Genomic DNA, 15,814 nt, shown 5'->3' with positions numbered 1-15,814 from the left:
TGACCATTTATTCCTGCACTTTTACTTCTTATTTGTTAATCTATTTCTAATCTGTCTTGGTGAACAAACACAAATCTGTAGCTGTTGTAGCAGCAGCCGCTGGTCTGTAATAAGCTGCTTGACAGATCTTATCAGAAGCCTTTCAAAAGCCTAGACTGTATCCAGCCATTGACAGTTGGTACCTGTTTCAGTTCTTGCAGGAGCTCTAACAAGGTAGGCAGGTACTGGATGGTACTGTGTTAACTGTGTGGTCTCAGTCATATTTTGCTTATTTTGGTTAGTAGCTGATTCAGTTTTAGGGGAAGGCACAAAACATCTTAACTCATTTAAGGAATTACTCTGATAGAGGCTCTAAGACAAAGCTTTAACTCTGTCCATGCTAGCAGCATAATTGTAGTGGGTGAAAATGTAATAGTAGCAATCCATGTTTAAAAATGAGATTGGGTTGGCAGGACCAAAACGTCTCTTGGCCTGAATGGAAGACATTCATTTGAATTGCTAAGATCTAATGCTGAGTTCAGAGGTTTGCTCAAATGATTGTGGTGGTATTTGTGAAGCTCAGTAGTGTGTTTTTCAGATCTGTAAGACAGGTTTCTTGAGCTATAACCTACTGTCATGGATTTCATCTGCTTCTGAAGAAGAGCAGTTTGCATCAGTTTCTGTATCATTTAGTTGGAAACCCAAAGGGGGTTGCATTTTTAATTATTTATCAGTTAGCAGTTTTTACCATTTAAAGTAGTTTCTCATTTTTAAAAACTACTGAAGAATTTCTCCATGCGAAATTTGTCCTGAGCACCACAAGTTAAATGCATCAGGCTTCATAATGGCTTGATGCTCTTCATGCTTACTCTCTATAAATGTCCTGTGTGTCTCTTTCTGCCCACGTCATTCCACAGCATACTGTTATTTGAACTTGGATCCCAACAAAGTGAACAAGACCCACTGAAATCAAGGGAGAGCTTCCTGATGTAAATGAATAGAGAATTGAACCCTCCAAGACAAGCAACAATGCCTACAGCCCTTCATGGGAATTTTTATAGTAGTCTTACTGTGTTTTCAGGGAAAGATGAATATTCAGTAAATGAACTGTTCTGAGTTTTTATTTCTGTGCTGGATATTGCCTTACCTTTTTCATACAGGATCCTGTTCACAGATACCAAGGTGTCTTACTGACATTTCCACCTGATCAGTTATTTTGATCTTTGCAAGGGTCATGAAAGCCCGCTTTCATGTACATTTTTCAGAGGGAGTCTGTGCTGCAATACTTAATCACCTCCTTCCACTCTCCTGTAGCATTGGTTGTTTATAAGGTCTTCTCATTGTAGAAGCTGCATGACAGTAATTTGCTGTGAAATGAGACAGAGCATGGAGATCTTACCGTCCCCACTACCTCCTTGGCTACATCAGAGGAACAAAATCAAAGCTAAACTATGAGAGAACCCGTATTTTAAAGTTTTGTATGTAGTTTTCTGCTCTTCCATCTTGGTGAGACATTCCAACTTCCATGTGTCTCTTTTGTATGAGTTGTTCCTGTGGTGAGTCCCAGACATCTGGCATTTACTACTGGTGGGCCCAGTACTGGGCCAATAGCTCTGGAAAGCTTTATCTCTCATCTTCACTTTATCAGATTCATGGACTCATATTGCATAGATTTGTAGAATAGCCGAGGTTGGCAGGGACCTCTGGAGGTCATCTGGACCAACTCTCCCTTCACAAGCAGGGTCACCTACAGCAGGTTGCTTGGGACTGTGTCCAGCCTGGTTTTGAGAATTGCCACAGATAAGATACAAGTCATACCAGCCTCCCTTCCTTTCCCTGAAAGAAAGAAACGTGTCGTCTGACTTGCATTTCTGTAAAGCTGTTCCCCACGCTGCAAGACCTGATTGCTCTTAAATTGGCTAAAATCCTGTGTCAGCCCTGAGGAAGAGCAGACCACAGTTAGATTGCTGTAGGAATATGCAGAGTGTGCTGTGACTTGAGGTCTCTCTCCTGGCTCTGCTAGGGTGGGAAGTTGTCTTACTGTATTCTCTGTAGCAGTTTTGTGTTTCTTGCATGTGGTCCATTATTTTGGCTGCTGAGAGAGGAAGGCAGAGCTGCAGCTCCTCCTGGTTCCTATCACTTTGCTTCCTTCCACCCAGTTGGTTGCTCTTTAGAATCCTGCATTTTCTTTGAGTCCCTAGTGTTGAGAAGGGGATGTGGGAAGAATGTTCTTGTCCTGCCCTCCTCTGGGCAGTTACATCAACTTGTGTCCACTGCTGGAATGAGAGACAAAAGAAACTGCAGTTAGGATGATATAATTTAAAAATGAAATTCACTTGGTATTGCATGGAAGAATATGTAGATATGCTGTGAAAAATATGGCATGGTTCCATTTAGCAGGATTTTGTTTTGATTGTAAGAAACTGTGAGGAAAACACATTTCTAAAATGTTTGTAGTCTGCAATAGGGTTTAAGATTATCTGACTGCAGTCCTAGCTGTTAAATAATGAAGGAGAACTAGGTAATCACTTTATCAACTTGGTTTTGTTTTAATGCCACATGTTATCTCCAAACTTATTTGCTTTTTTTGTAGTGTGCTTATTTCATATGCTGAGGCAGCGTTATTTCATTTCCAGTTCTCAGTTGTCTGCTGATGCTTTGCTATGACACACAAATACATAGGTTGAATTTTTCAGTGGAATCAAAGAGACCCTCTAGAAACTGTCTCGCAATTCCATAGATTGTGTTAGAAACTTCTAATTGGTTTTCATATCATATAAAGTACAAAGTTAGCTAAAACTCTTGAAAAAATGGATTAGATTATAACTCGATATTGTTGTTTATAAACTAAAGTCTGTTTTTTTTTCTCTTGCTCCACTTCATTTCTCCCATGTACCCTTCACTATGATACATGAACTACTCTTCTGTGGTGGGTTGGATTAACCGTATGAAGTTACTATTAATTCCTGTGAAAAATGTAATCATGTAATAGAAGAAAACTAATACAATTAGTATGTTTACAGCTTAATTTATTTTTAAGCCAAGTTTTAGGTTGTCATTCTTTAAATACTATTCTGCTATATTTGCCTTTAGAAGCCTCTGTTTGAGTAGAATTACTCATTTCTTTTTTTTTTTTTTTTTTTTTAAGAATTTTTAATCTCTGCAAGAGATTTATCAGTGGAAGTTATTCTTATTCCTCACATTATTTTTAGAAGATTGGTACTTGGTGCATGAAATGAAATCCTGGTGTCTGCCACAAATTAACAGCAAACAGACTGAGCTCTAGGGCATTAAAAAGTCGTTATCTTTAGCTGTTGCATTTCAGCAGCAGTTCAGCTCTGGAACTCAATAGAGAAATCTAATTTCATTAGGTGGTGATGTCATCGCTATTGTTGCAGGAGCCTATTTTAAGACTGTGGCAAGTTTCATGTAGAAATGACAAACAGTAATAACAATCACAAGTAGTCTATAAGCAAAGAAACAAGCTTCACTTGTTAAGCTCCTGCTGTGGTATATTGTCACTCCTGGACTTAGATAATACCAGTAAGTACAGCAAATGGGGTTTGAACTCTGCCTGCCTTTATACTCTGTGAGCATCTTGTATACTGCACCAATTTTGTTTCTGTTTTTCTTTTCATCTGTGTTTAGTGTTTTAATAGTTTCTCCACAGAGCTCTTATCCAGTGGAGTTGACTCTGGAAATTTTGAGTGAGGAACTAGCAATTTAGAGAGGTTAAAAGTGTGCTGGAACCAAAGCTATCAATCCTGTGATACTGATACTACACTTGACAGATAGATTCTGTGTGGGGGCAGAGAGAGCTGTGCTCTTAGAGGAGCAGAAAGTGGACAGGCAGCCTGTTGGGAAAGGGCAGGTGAAGCTCTGGTCTGTTTGCTAGGGCTGCAGGAGAGTGTTGCAGGGAACCTAGGTTGATGGTGCAGCTGAAGGCAGGGACAACTGCATGTTTCAGAGTTCCTTGTGCAGCGTTCCTCCTCCTCCTCCTCTCTTAGAGCTTACACCTCTCTGCAGTACATGTGCATGGAAGCCATCAATTGTAAATTCATGGCCAGATGCTGATGCTGTGGTAGAGCCCTTGTGCATAACTTCCAGCTGCAGTATGTGAAGACACTCATTGAGCAAGTGAAGCAGTTTGAGGGTATGAGAGAAGAAATATATGGTATTTGTGAGGAAAATCAGCAGCATTAGAACAACACCTATCCAAACATCAAAGTATGTTTATTTCTCTTCGTTTTACCTACTTGAAAATAATATGTATATTTCAGATGTGTGGTACATTCATAGTAGAATTATAGAATAGAATCATAGAATGGTTTGGATTAGAAGGGACCTTTAAAGATCACCTAATTCCAACCCCCTGCCATGGGCAGGGACACCTCCCATCAGCCCAGGCTGCCCAAAGCCCCATCCAGCCTGGCCTTGAACACCTCCAGGGATGGGGCATCCACAGCTTCCCTGGGCAACCTGTGGCAGGGCCTCACCACCCTCTGAGTGAAGAATTTCCTCCTTAGAGCTAGTTGAAATCTACTTTTTTTTCTAGTTCAAACCTGTTACTTCTCTTTTGTGAGGTATGATGCAAGAATTAGTTTGAAAAAACAGGATTTGGATGTCTTGTGTTCTGTCAGTTCTTTGTTATTGTTGTGGTCTCTGGGACTGTCGTTAGATGGAGTCATGAGAGTGGCTAGCTTTGCTTCAGTCTCAGGCTGAGCAGATTCATCCTTTCATCCTGCTGAATTACAGATGCTCAGCACCGGGCTGTTTACGTACTACTTCCTCAGTGTGTAGGGGGCAAGTTCATAGTGATGATAGCGCAGGAAGAAGTTTTAATTCAGGCAGGACTGTTTTAAACAGACTTGAGGCATCTGGTGAATCTATACTGTTAAGTGCTGTGTTTAATAGTGTCATCAATGGTATTGAGTCCAGGATTAAGACACTTAAAATGTTATGTTTGCAAGAATGGGTGTACATGTGCACTTCATGCCTGAGCTCCACTGATACCAATGGGGATTGAGTCAGGCCAGCCTGGGGAGTGATTCAGGTTATGCTAATGTAGGCACCTAGTACCTGCTTTCACAGCTTCCAGTGCCCTAACAGGACCTTAATGTAAGCATTAAGAGTTTATGGACAAATGTAGTTGTCTTCATCTTGAGCTGAATCCTACCCTACTGCTTGGAGTTACCTTGGCTTCCTGTACCACAGCGTTACAAGCAGAAAGCTGAGACCTGCAGAGGAGAGTAGGATTTGATGAACAACCCTGGTGTTTGTGGTGAGTGAGGGAAGATGATCTTCCACTGTACTGGATGATGAACATGCAGCGTGTTTTATCCATGCCATGAAGTATCCTGAACCTGGAAGGACTTGGAGTGTTATGTCAGCTAGGAGGGCTGTGCTACACTAGTAAGTGGTGTGAGTATCACCCCAGTTGTAAGCATTTCAGGTCCTCTTTTCTGGAAATGAGTCTCATTACTGTAAGGGTTTCCTATCCCACATTTAGTAGTATTTTTTACTCAGCCAAGGACTGGTTTGTCCTGTATTGATTATTATTGATGATATGTGGAGGCACTGTTCACAGTCCTTCACGCTGATTCTGCTCCAGAAAGCTTGCTGTTAAAGATTATAATTGTCAATGACAGGATGATAAATGTACAGGTAGGGTGGCATGGGAACAAGGTTAGGGATGAAGAGTTCTGCACATGTATTTGTAACCTCAGGAACACGGAAATAGCTGATTTACAACGTGTTTCCACATATGTTTATAAATGACCATTGATTTTTAAAAGGTGATATACTCTTTTTGAGCCCTGAAATCCTTTCTTTTCTACTGAGATCCTGAAAATCTCTTTTGAGATCTTACAAGTTTTTATCACATGTAGGAAAAAAAGTGGATACACCAGAGCAGCGTGTGCACAGATGTGCATGCTAGAACTCTGTAAATGTCATCACACTTGCATAATAAAGTTGTGCTTATTACAGAACATCTGTGTCTGTGTTGAAAAGACTTGTTCAGTGGTTTCTTGGTGGTCATTTGGTATAGCATTAAATGTGTAAATAGAGGGAGTATTTGCTTTCAGGACGTGGAGTAATACATTAAGTACAAGTCTGAGGAGATGTATTTGAAGGTACAGAACTGATTCCTTGGGTTGTCTTGGCTCTAAATCGTGAGCAGATTGAGCCCTCTGGAAACCACTAGGATTAGGATTTTGCCTTTTTATTATAGTCTTCTTGTGCTCTTTCATTGAACTGTAGTCCCAGTACAGAGCTAACAGTACAAATTACACAGTATCAGGAAAAGAAGATGAGAGATTTGGTGCATGTGGGGCATGCTCTGCTCTGGTGTAGGTGGATGCAGCTCCCAGTATGTCAGTGTAGGACTGCCCATGGATGTAAGGGAAGACATACGACTGAAAGGATGGAAAATAGTGCAGAGAAGGCTAAGTCAATAGAAGAAATGAAATGGAGACTAACAGCATTAGCCTCCTGCTTTCTGTGTCCTAAAATAATTTAAGCTAAGACCTAGGGAGGCCATTTATTAAAGATTTAAAATGGCATGTTTGAAAAATTGAATAAACTGGATGTTGAGAACTTGACGAACACTCTGTCTCAGGATTCACAGGAGGACGTTGAGGTCATATGCTGGGGTTGAGTAGGTATTTTTCAGAAAGGACGATGTTATAACTGTAGTGGAAGAGAGAGGGAAGCAGTAGTAATGCAACTGATCCATTGTACTGTAGGTAAACATTCAGCCTGAGCTGGGAGAAGTACTGCTATCTTGTTCCATGGATACAATCTCCTTGTGGTTATCAGGACAGTTAACAGCAAGGTGAGACCTCAGAAGGAAAAGAACGCAGTACTCTGTTTTTTGAAATAATTGAGGTCTAGGAAATGAATGCTTAAAAACTAAGAGGAATAAATAATACAAGAATAAATCTAAATACTATATATAATGTATATGGATATAAATAATATAATAATAGGATGATAGAGGAATAAATAATGCATTGCATGGGTCAAAGATTGAATACAGTTTTTAAAGAAAGAGAACCTGGAAGTATATTAAATATCTGATTAGTGTCACTGTAGTGTCTAGATAGATAAGCAAGCTTAGCATGAGCTGGTATGGTTTAGCTTGAATCTGATCTGGGTGAGGCCTGGTGCATGTGTTAGAGACTTTTGAGGTAGGCAGTAGTGAAGTAATATTTCATCATCGTGATCATTGCACTCATTTTCTGGAGCATGGCTAGAGACCATGATAGTGGATATAAATAACAGGTTACATAAAATAAAATTCTTATGAGATAGGTTGGGAAAGGTAATCCTACTCTCTGCCCCTAAATATTCAGAATATTCCTAAATTCCAAATTTTGTAAGTTCGTATGGGTTTTGCAGTCAATGAAAGATGCTGAAAGTTATTGATTGATTCCCTGAGTCCCACATAGGCCAACAGGCTCTCATCTCTGCACTGTGTTGTTCAAGCTCTGTGTGTGGGCTTTAAACCTCTCTGCTGTCTTTGAAGTAGAAATTCTTTTTCATCTGTTTTACACGCGGGAAACTGCTGTGTAGGCTAATAATGTGTGTTTTCTCTCTGAAAATTCAGTAAATAATGTCAGAGAATGGAAAAATATTCCATGTTGCACTTCTTTGAGTTTTAGAGTATGTTTCATCTAAGGTAGTCTATTAACATCAAATACAAATTGCATCGGAGACGAAGCTTAGAAAAAACCTGTTGTTCCCCACTGTAGCAGTGAAATTCTTATTGACATTGTCCTTACGGTCCCCTTGCTCTACTTCTGTTTTGCCTTTGGATCAGTACTTATTTGATAGCCCAGTCGTTCACCTCCTTTCCCCTGCACTTTTGGGAGGTACATTACTGCAGCACTGAAAGGTAGCACAGACTTCTCGTTCCCTGAGGAGTTAAGAAAAACATACTTTCTTCCCTTTTACTTTCATGCTGGATTCTTTTCTCTTTTTTTGTGTGTGTTTGTTTAGCTGTATTTTATACCAGAGGAACAATGTTTGTGATGTGGGTGTTGTTTTGCTTTGATGTTTAGCCATCCTTGAAAGCTGTTTACTGCTTCATGTGCTCCCTCGTCATGAACACTCTTAAATAACCTGGCATCATGACAAGATATTTAAATCCACGAGTAGGTATTATTAGCTGTTTGTGTTTCTTTCAAGTTTTTGGTGTATATATAGAGAGACACTTCTTCCACACTACAAAGAAAGAAGGTAGAAGTTGTGTAAGATCAAAGCATCCACTCTCTTTATTTTTGAATGTAATCCCTGGGTGATGCACCATGGGCTAGCAGGAAATTTGATCTTTATTGACTCAGCCACCTAAGAGAAAGAAGTAAATAGGTTAAAAAGAAAAAAAAAAAAAAAGAAATTGGAAATAGCTCCCGTGGAGCAAAGCTGTCATGAAGCGGATTGATTCAGCAGTGACAGAGTTACTTTATTGACTGTGAGTCCTTAGTAAATTAAAAAGCGGGCTGAATGCGTTAATCTTTTGTGTGTGTGTGTGTGTGACAGTGACAACTGAGAATGCTCTGTCAGGATAAAGACACATATAGGAGTGTGGGGATGTTATCTGCTTCAGTCAGTAATAGGCTTTTCAGAGATAAGAACGGGGTTCTTCAAAACCCTTCTGGGTTAAATGCTCTCTACTGTACAATAGACAAAGACCAGAAGTACTTTGGCTTGGTTTTTAAGCCTTCAGGTGCAGGTATTATAGATGAAGGCATAAAACATTAACGCAGAAATTGCACTAATTTTTCTTCAAATGTTCACAGTGGGTTCCTTAAATTTGATTCTCTTTCTGAACTGCAGTGTCTAATTTGTTAAGAGAAAATTGCAGAATTTCCGTATTCTTCAGCTAAGGGTATCTGTCTGCTTCATAAACAGAAATCAATTTTGAATTTGGATTTTTGACTCTTCCCATTACAGCTAATTACTTAATGTCATTGCTCATTTGCAAATAAATTAATCCTTTATTTATATTTTGCCCCAAATCATCATTGCTTGACATAAGGGTGAAATACATTTAGAAGGGGAACAGCCACACACTGTGAGATAATAACACAGAAACTTTTCCTACACAGGAGAGTAGGGAGCAGGGCCAGAGCTGGGATCCTTTGCTGGTGAGGATTAGATTTGCCAGATGCTTCATACAGCCTGAAATGTAAATCCCCACATGAAAATGTGAAAGGGGCCAAGGTCCTCTTACAGGTCCTGGAGAGAGATGGGAACTGGAAGTGTAGGAGACCCTACAGAACGGGCAAGCACTAGCTCTTGGAGAAAATGTAACTCTTGAATGTCATCTGCAAGAACTGGGCTTTGTTGCTACTACCAGATAGCGGGACAGAGGGGTAACTAAGCCTCCAAAGAAAGAATCTGGACAGTGTCTCTTTTTCAGTTTATTCTGCTACGCTCCTGAAGAACCCAGTCTCATGCTCCTTACACCTGTCCCTGAGCTGCAGCTGGACAGAGAAGCAAAAGAGGCTGAGGTGTCCTCTCATCCCTTTAATCCAACCACTTCTCTCTTCACTTCTTCTCATGCCTTTCCCCTACTTGCTGTTCTTGATCAGTCATCCTCTGGTTTCTTTACCTTACCAGAGTGCTACTTTTCACAGAGGCATGTGCCTAGCCATGCTTTGTGTGGCGCAGCCACCCTGTTAGATCTGTGAAGCTTCTTTACCTGGAAGAAATTGCAATGTGCAAGGGAAGGAGTATATTAGAAAGTGGCTGCCGTTCATTTTTTTGTGTAGCTGTTGAAATGTTTCATAGTAATTAATCAGAGCTCACAGGTAGGCTGTATTCCTGCTTTTCCGTGTTTCCTTTACCCTTTCTGTCCCACTGTTCGTCATGCTGATTTCTTTTCTCAAATTTTATGTAGTTCATCAGGAGCAGAAGCTGGTGCTCTATGTAGGTGGTATTAAAGCATAAATATTTTTTTCCCTAAAAATGTAAATGGCATTGTAGTTTGCTCCAGTGTGCACAACAATAAATAGCAATAGTTGCAAGTGGTAATTTATAGTGTTTAAAACAGTCTTGTTTTATTGTCTGTCTTTTTTTTTTTTTTTTGTGCTGAATGACTAATCATTGCACCATTGTTTTCTTTTGATTAATGCATCTGTATGCAGAAGCAAAACTGCTTAATTTGTTTCAATCTGGTGTAACGTAGTAAGTCTGCTTTTAAATTGCATCCTTAGTAGGTTACAAATCAGGTGGCACCACTTTTCATGGTGTTTGTTCTCAGTGTAGTTAGAACCATGACTTGAATGATTTTTGACCACTGTTTTTTTTATCGTTAAGTCTTAATCATTTGGCATGCTTAAAGGACCTGTTCCTTGTTCTTCACAGCAGGATTTTCTCTCATTTGGGAAGTTTTGTAAAGCTGAAAGCATTACCTCAGTATATTGCCATGGGTAGAAGCCAGGTGGCACGTAAGAAAAGGCTGCTCTGGTAGTTGGCATCTTAGTCAGGATCTTGGGAGACTCCTTGTCCTTTTTGTGCTGCAGAGCTCTAAGAACGTGGACAGGTTGGAAATGATTTGTCTGCCCTAATACTTGTTCTTTAAATGTTATGTATCTACCCTGAGTTAATTGTCTCAGCTCAATCTGCTGAGAATAAATGGGCATTTCTAGAGGGCTTGGGGTCATCCCACATCACTTAGCTGCATTTTAGACTATGATGAATTTCCCTGCGGAGATACTTGTCTCTCTCTGCATAAACCTTACAAAAAGGCAGTAGCTGACTGCCTTATCCAAGTTACACATCTGGGCTAGCAAATGACCCCTCTCCTTAGGCAGCTGCCTTTAGTTGTAAGGTAATCATCTCTTCCTACATCACAGGTATGTATAAAGATTAAACAGAGCTCCCATGATCTTGCAAATGAAGTTGTTATTGTGAAAATAAACTATTTATTTTAGTATCTCAATTGTATTATATATAAGATAATGTGTATAAAAAATTTTGTGACAGCCTTAGATTTCTGAACACACTGCTGAAAGGAAGAGATCTGAAGGATGCAGGATAGAAACCTAGAGGCTTTTGTTCCTCTAGGACATATGTAGCTGTTTTGTGGCAATATTCTGATTAACACAATGAGGAGACAAACATAGCTTGAGACTTGGAAATGCCTGGCATGTCTGTGATGCTCTGTAAGTCGTACTCATTGCTGGTGGTCGTTTTTGTTTCTTTTTAGATTGTGATGGATTTCAAACACCCTGATGGCCACACAGTGGCAGTTTTGCTGCCCCGATGCAGTTTATTGGTGATGTCTGGAGAATCCAGATACCTGTGGACACATGGGTATGTGTAAGAGCCCTTGCATGCTGATAATAGGAGGAGAAAGTATATTATTCATTTGCTTTGATAATGTATTAAATGTTATTATTCATTTGCTTTGATAATGTATTAAATAATGTATTATCTGTATCTAAAATGACTCTGTATTTAAAATTACTCTGAAAGAAACCAAGAGGTTTTAAGATAACTATACACATTCTCTCCTCTGTCTAGATGCTGCTCAGGTTAAATTGAAGAAAAAAAAAAAGGGAATTTTAGGAAGCTAGTTGTCAGTCCACAAGGTCACAAAGGGAAGTCCTCCTGGGCTCTTTCCCATTGATTTAGGACCACTTTAACTACTGATAAGGCTGCAGTATAGTGAACATGTTTGGGATCTTAGGAAAAGAGATTTCTTTAAAGGTGTCTTGAGGCTTTGCTTATTGTAGAGTTTCAATAAGATTTTTAAATCGTGCACCACTGGGAAATACTTACACTAGGAGCACTGAAATTGACAAAGAAAGCTAAAAACTTGGTGAGGATTGAGAGTGACAGTAGTGTACTTCAGAGGAATAATGTGTAAACCCTTGTATTGGACAAAAATGCCCATGATAAATGTTTCTTCCTTTGTTTGACCCAAGCAGTCACTGGTTACAGCAGTGAATTGGAGAGACTAATTACATTGTGTAAATTAAACATCAAATCCTTTTATTGGCAGACTTTCTGCCTTTTAATTTTACTGGTTAATTTGTATTATGAAGAAGGGTGAATATGAACTCCCCAACGATGCTTACATTGTTCATTTTTATAGAGCACTTACACTACCTGTATATTCCCTCATTAAATTAAATAATTGTAAAAAGAAGCTGGCACTCCTGACATGCATTATTATAGAATCATAGAATCACAGAGTCATTAAGGTTGGAGAAGCCCTCCAAGATCACCTGGTCCAACTGTCCCCCTACCACCAATGTCACCCACTGAACCATGTCCCCAAGCACCACGTCCAACCTTGCCTTGAACACTCCCAGGGACGGTGACTCCACCACCTCCCTGGGCAACCCATCCCAATGCCTGACTGCTCTTTCCTAGAAGGAACGTCTCCTCATTTCCAACCTGAAAGAAGTCCAGGGCAATGAAGTCCAGCATTATAGACTTCTTACTCTGTTCTGTCAAATACTGTCAGTCTTTTTTGGAAGGGTTGTCTACAAATCTGAGAACATAGTTGCTTCCATGTCAGTGATGTTGCTGGCCTGGGGACCAGGAGGTGGCCCAGGGGAGCTGGCAGGGCGTCTCCAGCCCTGGGACTTTCTACCCATATATTCCCATTGCTGGTGCTTGTCTGCCTTCCTTAAAAATAGTTTTTCTGTACGATAAATATTTTTAAAAGCAGTAGTGGGTCAAGATGCTCAACTGAGGTAGATGGGTAATGGAATCTCTTTATTTCAGAATGGGTAACGCTTTTTATGTTTTTCTTTTATCTTTTTTCTTTTTTTTTTTTTTTTCTGATGTTGCAACAATAGGTACTTCAGATATTTCTCTCAACTTCACCTGGTGCACTTTGTTACTTAATGGGCATCATCTGAAACCAAGGAGAACAGAGATAATAGGGTGGGCTTGCACAGTTTGCCAGTAAAGAGCAAGTTTTCCTTCATGCCAGTGAAATATGCCGTTGCAATTAATGAGATGAATAATCCAGCAAACAAGTGTAGTTAATTCACTTGCATACATAACATCAACATGTATTTAAGATCGTTTGTGATGCCTTTTATCTATTCCCCAGAAATCAAATTAGAGAGCAAAAGGTTCATTTTTGGAATCATTCTGGAAATGTATTCACTTTGTTTGTTTGGGAGCCAAGAGAACTAGAGATTTTATTTTAATTAACCCTGTTAACAAAAGGTGCACAGGAAAAGGATTTTTACAGCATTTTATTGTTGACATTGAGAATATTGTTATCAGTCCAGCCTTTATCTAGCATTCTTTCTTGTAGCATGGACAAAAGGAGAAAGCATGTAGATTGGAACCACAGAGCCCAGAAAAAGAAGACTTATATCTGAAAATATTCACAGCATTCACAGCTTATTGCTGCAGATTCAAAAATACTTTATGTAAAGAGAAAATCAAATAGCAAATCTGCAAACTTGGGATTTGAAGTTCTGCTGTCAAGGGAATCTTGGCCATCATTAGCTGGTTATTTCATCATAGTTGTAATAACTGCCATGGACAAGGCAGTTTTCTTATTAGATCCCATGCTTCCCATGGCTGTCTCTGGGAGATTTCTGCTAGGTCTGCCCTGTGTTGTCTTTGTGCAAGATCTTCATGGACCATCAGTGATTTCCAGACAGAAAGGACCTGTGCTCTTTCTCTTTGATGGGACTAATGATTGGCTTCCCTGCGGTAGGAAAGGTGACATACAACAAAGTACTGTCCCGCTGATCAGGCTGCCTTCTTGGCATTCACATCATTCTGCTGCTTGGTTAAGCACAGGCACTGATCAGCAGTTTCGTGTGACCTGCAAAAAAGTTCCAGTAGCAATAAGAGTTGAGACTGTTCTGCTTTATTGAAAAATATCAGAGACTTTTCCCCTTGCTTCTAGTTCAGCTTATGAGGGTTAAACTCAGCTAACCAATATGGAAGTCAGTTTTATACTGAGAGTTTTTCCTTCTGGGAATCAAGGACTTTGAAGTCAGCAGCTCTGAAGAGGCTTCACTGAGGCCAATTCCTTAGAGATGATCTTTTTTTTTTTTTCCTTGGGAAAATTTCTGCATTTGTCTCCTTGATGACTAAGTTCAGGAAAGGGAAATGTATCAGTGACAGTAGCAGCTTTGAAGTACCAAGCTATTTCCCTAAAGAGTTTTGATTTTCTTCAAAGAATATCTACTTTATCCCATGTGCAAGTGATAGGAAGCCACATGTGGGTGCAGCTGTATCTCTTATCTCATGTTGTGTTTCCCATTTTACTTTCTCATTTTCCTCGTCAATTTTAAGAGATCTACTGTAGAGCTATTCAAAATTCTACATTGTGGTGCTTTTTGCGATGTAAATCTCTTCATAAAATTGTTTGAAACTTTTTTCACCTCCAAAAAATGTTCCAAGTTGCTTTCATTTTATGAATTTTATGCTTCCAAAAATGTTTTTGTTTTCCATTAAGATCTGTGTCAAAGCCAGAAGTAGCTTACGAAGCTCTGTTCTCAGTTCACTTGATTGACAGATTTTGGTTAAGAAAGATGAACAGCAGAGCTGCACCCTTCAGGCATTTTTGCAGATCTCTGAAGTGCTAGTCTTTGCATCTTCTGCAGTCAATAAATGGAAAAGCAATTCTGTTGCAAAGCAGGCTTTGTTAAAAGGCTCATTTGTAACAAGAACCTTCAATCTGCCAGTTTAGAGCTGGTCAATACTATTCTAAGTCCATAGCCTCCATTTTTTCTAGTGTATTTTATCTTTAATGAATATATTTCAGATAAAGGCCTAAAAAATAATCGAACTTGTGGAGGGAAAAGAAGTAAGGAAAGGGAAATATAGTTCCTTTCAATTAAATAACACTTTAATTAACATCATTAGTTTACCTGTCAGCACTTCTTTTTTTGTTCTCTGAAATTGAATAAGCTGAAAATAGAAGCAGCAGTACATTAAATGGCATGTTGTAATCACACTTGTCAGAGCATTTAAGAATTGCCTTGTTATAAAGATGGATTGCTTATTTTTTTCTGATGCAAATTGAATTATTAGTTGATTTTGTGTTACTTTGTTTTAGGATTACACCCAGAAAATATGATATCATTCAAGCTTCTGAGCTGGGACAGAAAGTTGGAACGATCACTGCTGATGTTGGAGATTTAACACTAAATCAAAGGAAAACAAGGACATCGTTTACATTCAGGAAAGTGAGGAGAAGCCCTTGCAACTGCAGTAAGTGTCTTGAGGTGATCTCCCAGTCAAAACTGTTATTTGCATATCATCAATATGTAAGCACATTTCTTGAGCAAATTGGTTTATGCCTTTAGATAATTTTGGCAGTCCTGGGAGTTGTTCTTAAACACTACGGGGTTAGCCATGCAGTATGGTTTGAATTAGTTGTATCTGTGTGGTTGCTGGAGTTTCAGTATACAGGAAGGTATTTGTCTAACACTGGAGTCAGATGATTAATACAGAATTTTGTGTTTTTCTGGGACCTTAAGTGCTGGAAGAATGTAATATAACAGAAGTAGCTACTATTCTTCAGTTCTGGGTATTTGAAGTGGACTGTAGTTTTGTGGAAATAAGTACATTAGAGTGGGAAAAGCAGTCAGATCTGCAATGATGGAACCATGTAAGTGCCTTAGGGCAGTACAGATAATAATTGTTTGATTGCTCAGTTGTTATGTGGAACCTGAAGTCCAGTTGTGCCCTCAGAACAGCATTTCATGGGAATTTCAGAGGCAGAATTGCAATGGCATGGTCTCTGATGCTAGGGGCACTGTCTCAGTTTTGAAAACACAAACCTTGTTAATAGAGTAGGATGAGTGATCACTGTAGGCAGCCTCTGGTACACATGGGC

General features: G+C 39.4%; 1 protein-coding gene across 9 annotated transcripts in view; it reads left to right on the top strand.

Annotated features, from left to right (window-relative positions):
* ALKBH8 (alkB homolog 8, tRNA methyltransferase) overlaps nucleotides 1-15,814 on the top strand; it is a 57,925-nt gene that overhangs the window by 31,312 nt on the left and 10,799 nt on the right. For all 9 annotated transcript variants that reach the window (XM_084507045.1, XM_084507041.1, XM_084507044.1 and 6 more), the window contains exons 8-9: nucleotides 11,195-11,301; nucleotides 15,032-15,186. In XM_084507045.1, coding sequence (XP_084363171.1) covers nucleotides 11,195-11,301; nucleotides 15,032-15,186 — 262 coding nt within the window. The remainder of the gene's footprint in view (nucleotides 1-11,194; nucleotides 11,302-15,031; nucleotides 15,187-15,814) is intronic.

The sequence above is a fragment of the Aythya ferina genome, assembly GCF_964211825.1.
Source record: "Aythya ferina genome assembly, chromosome: 1".
Taxonomy (NCBI): Eukaryota; Metazoa; Chordata; class Aves; order Anseriformes; family Anatidae; genus Aythya; species Aythya ferina.
Note: the sequence above shows the minus strand (reverse complement) of the source record. Positions and strands in the feature narration are given on the sequence as shown.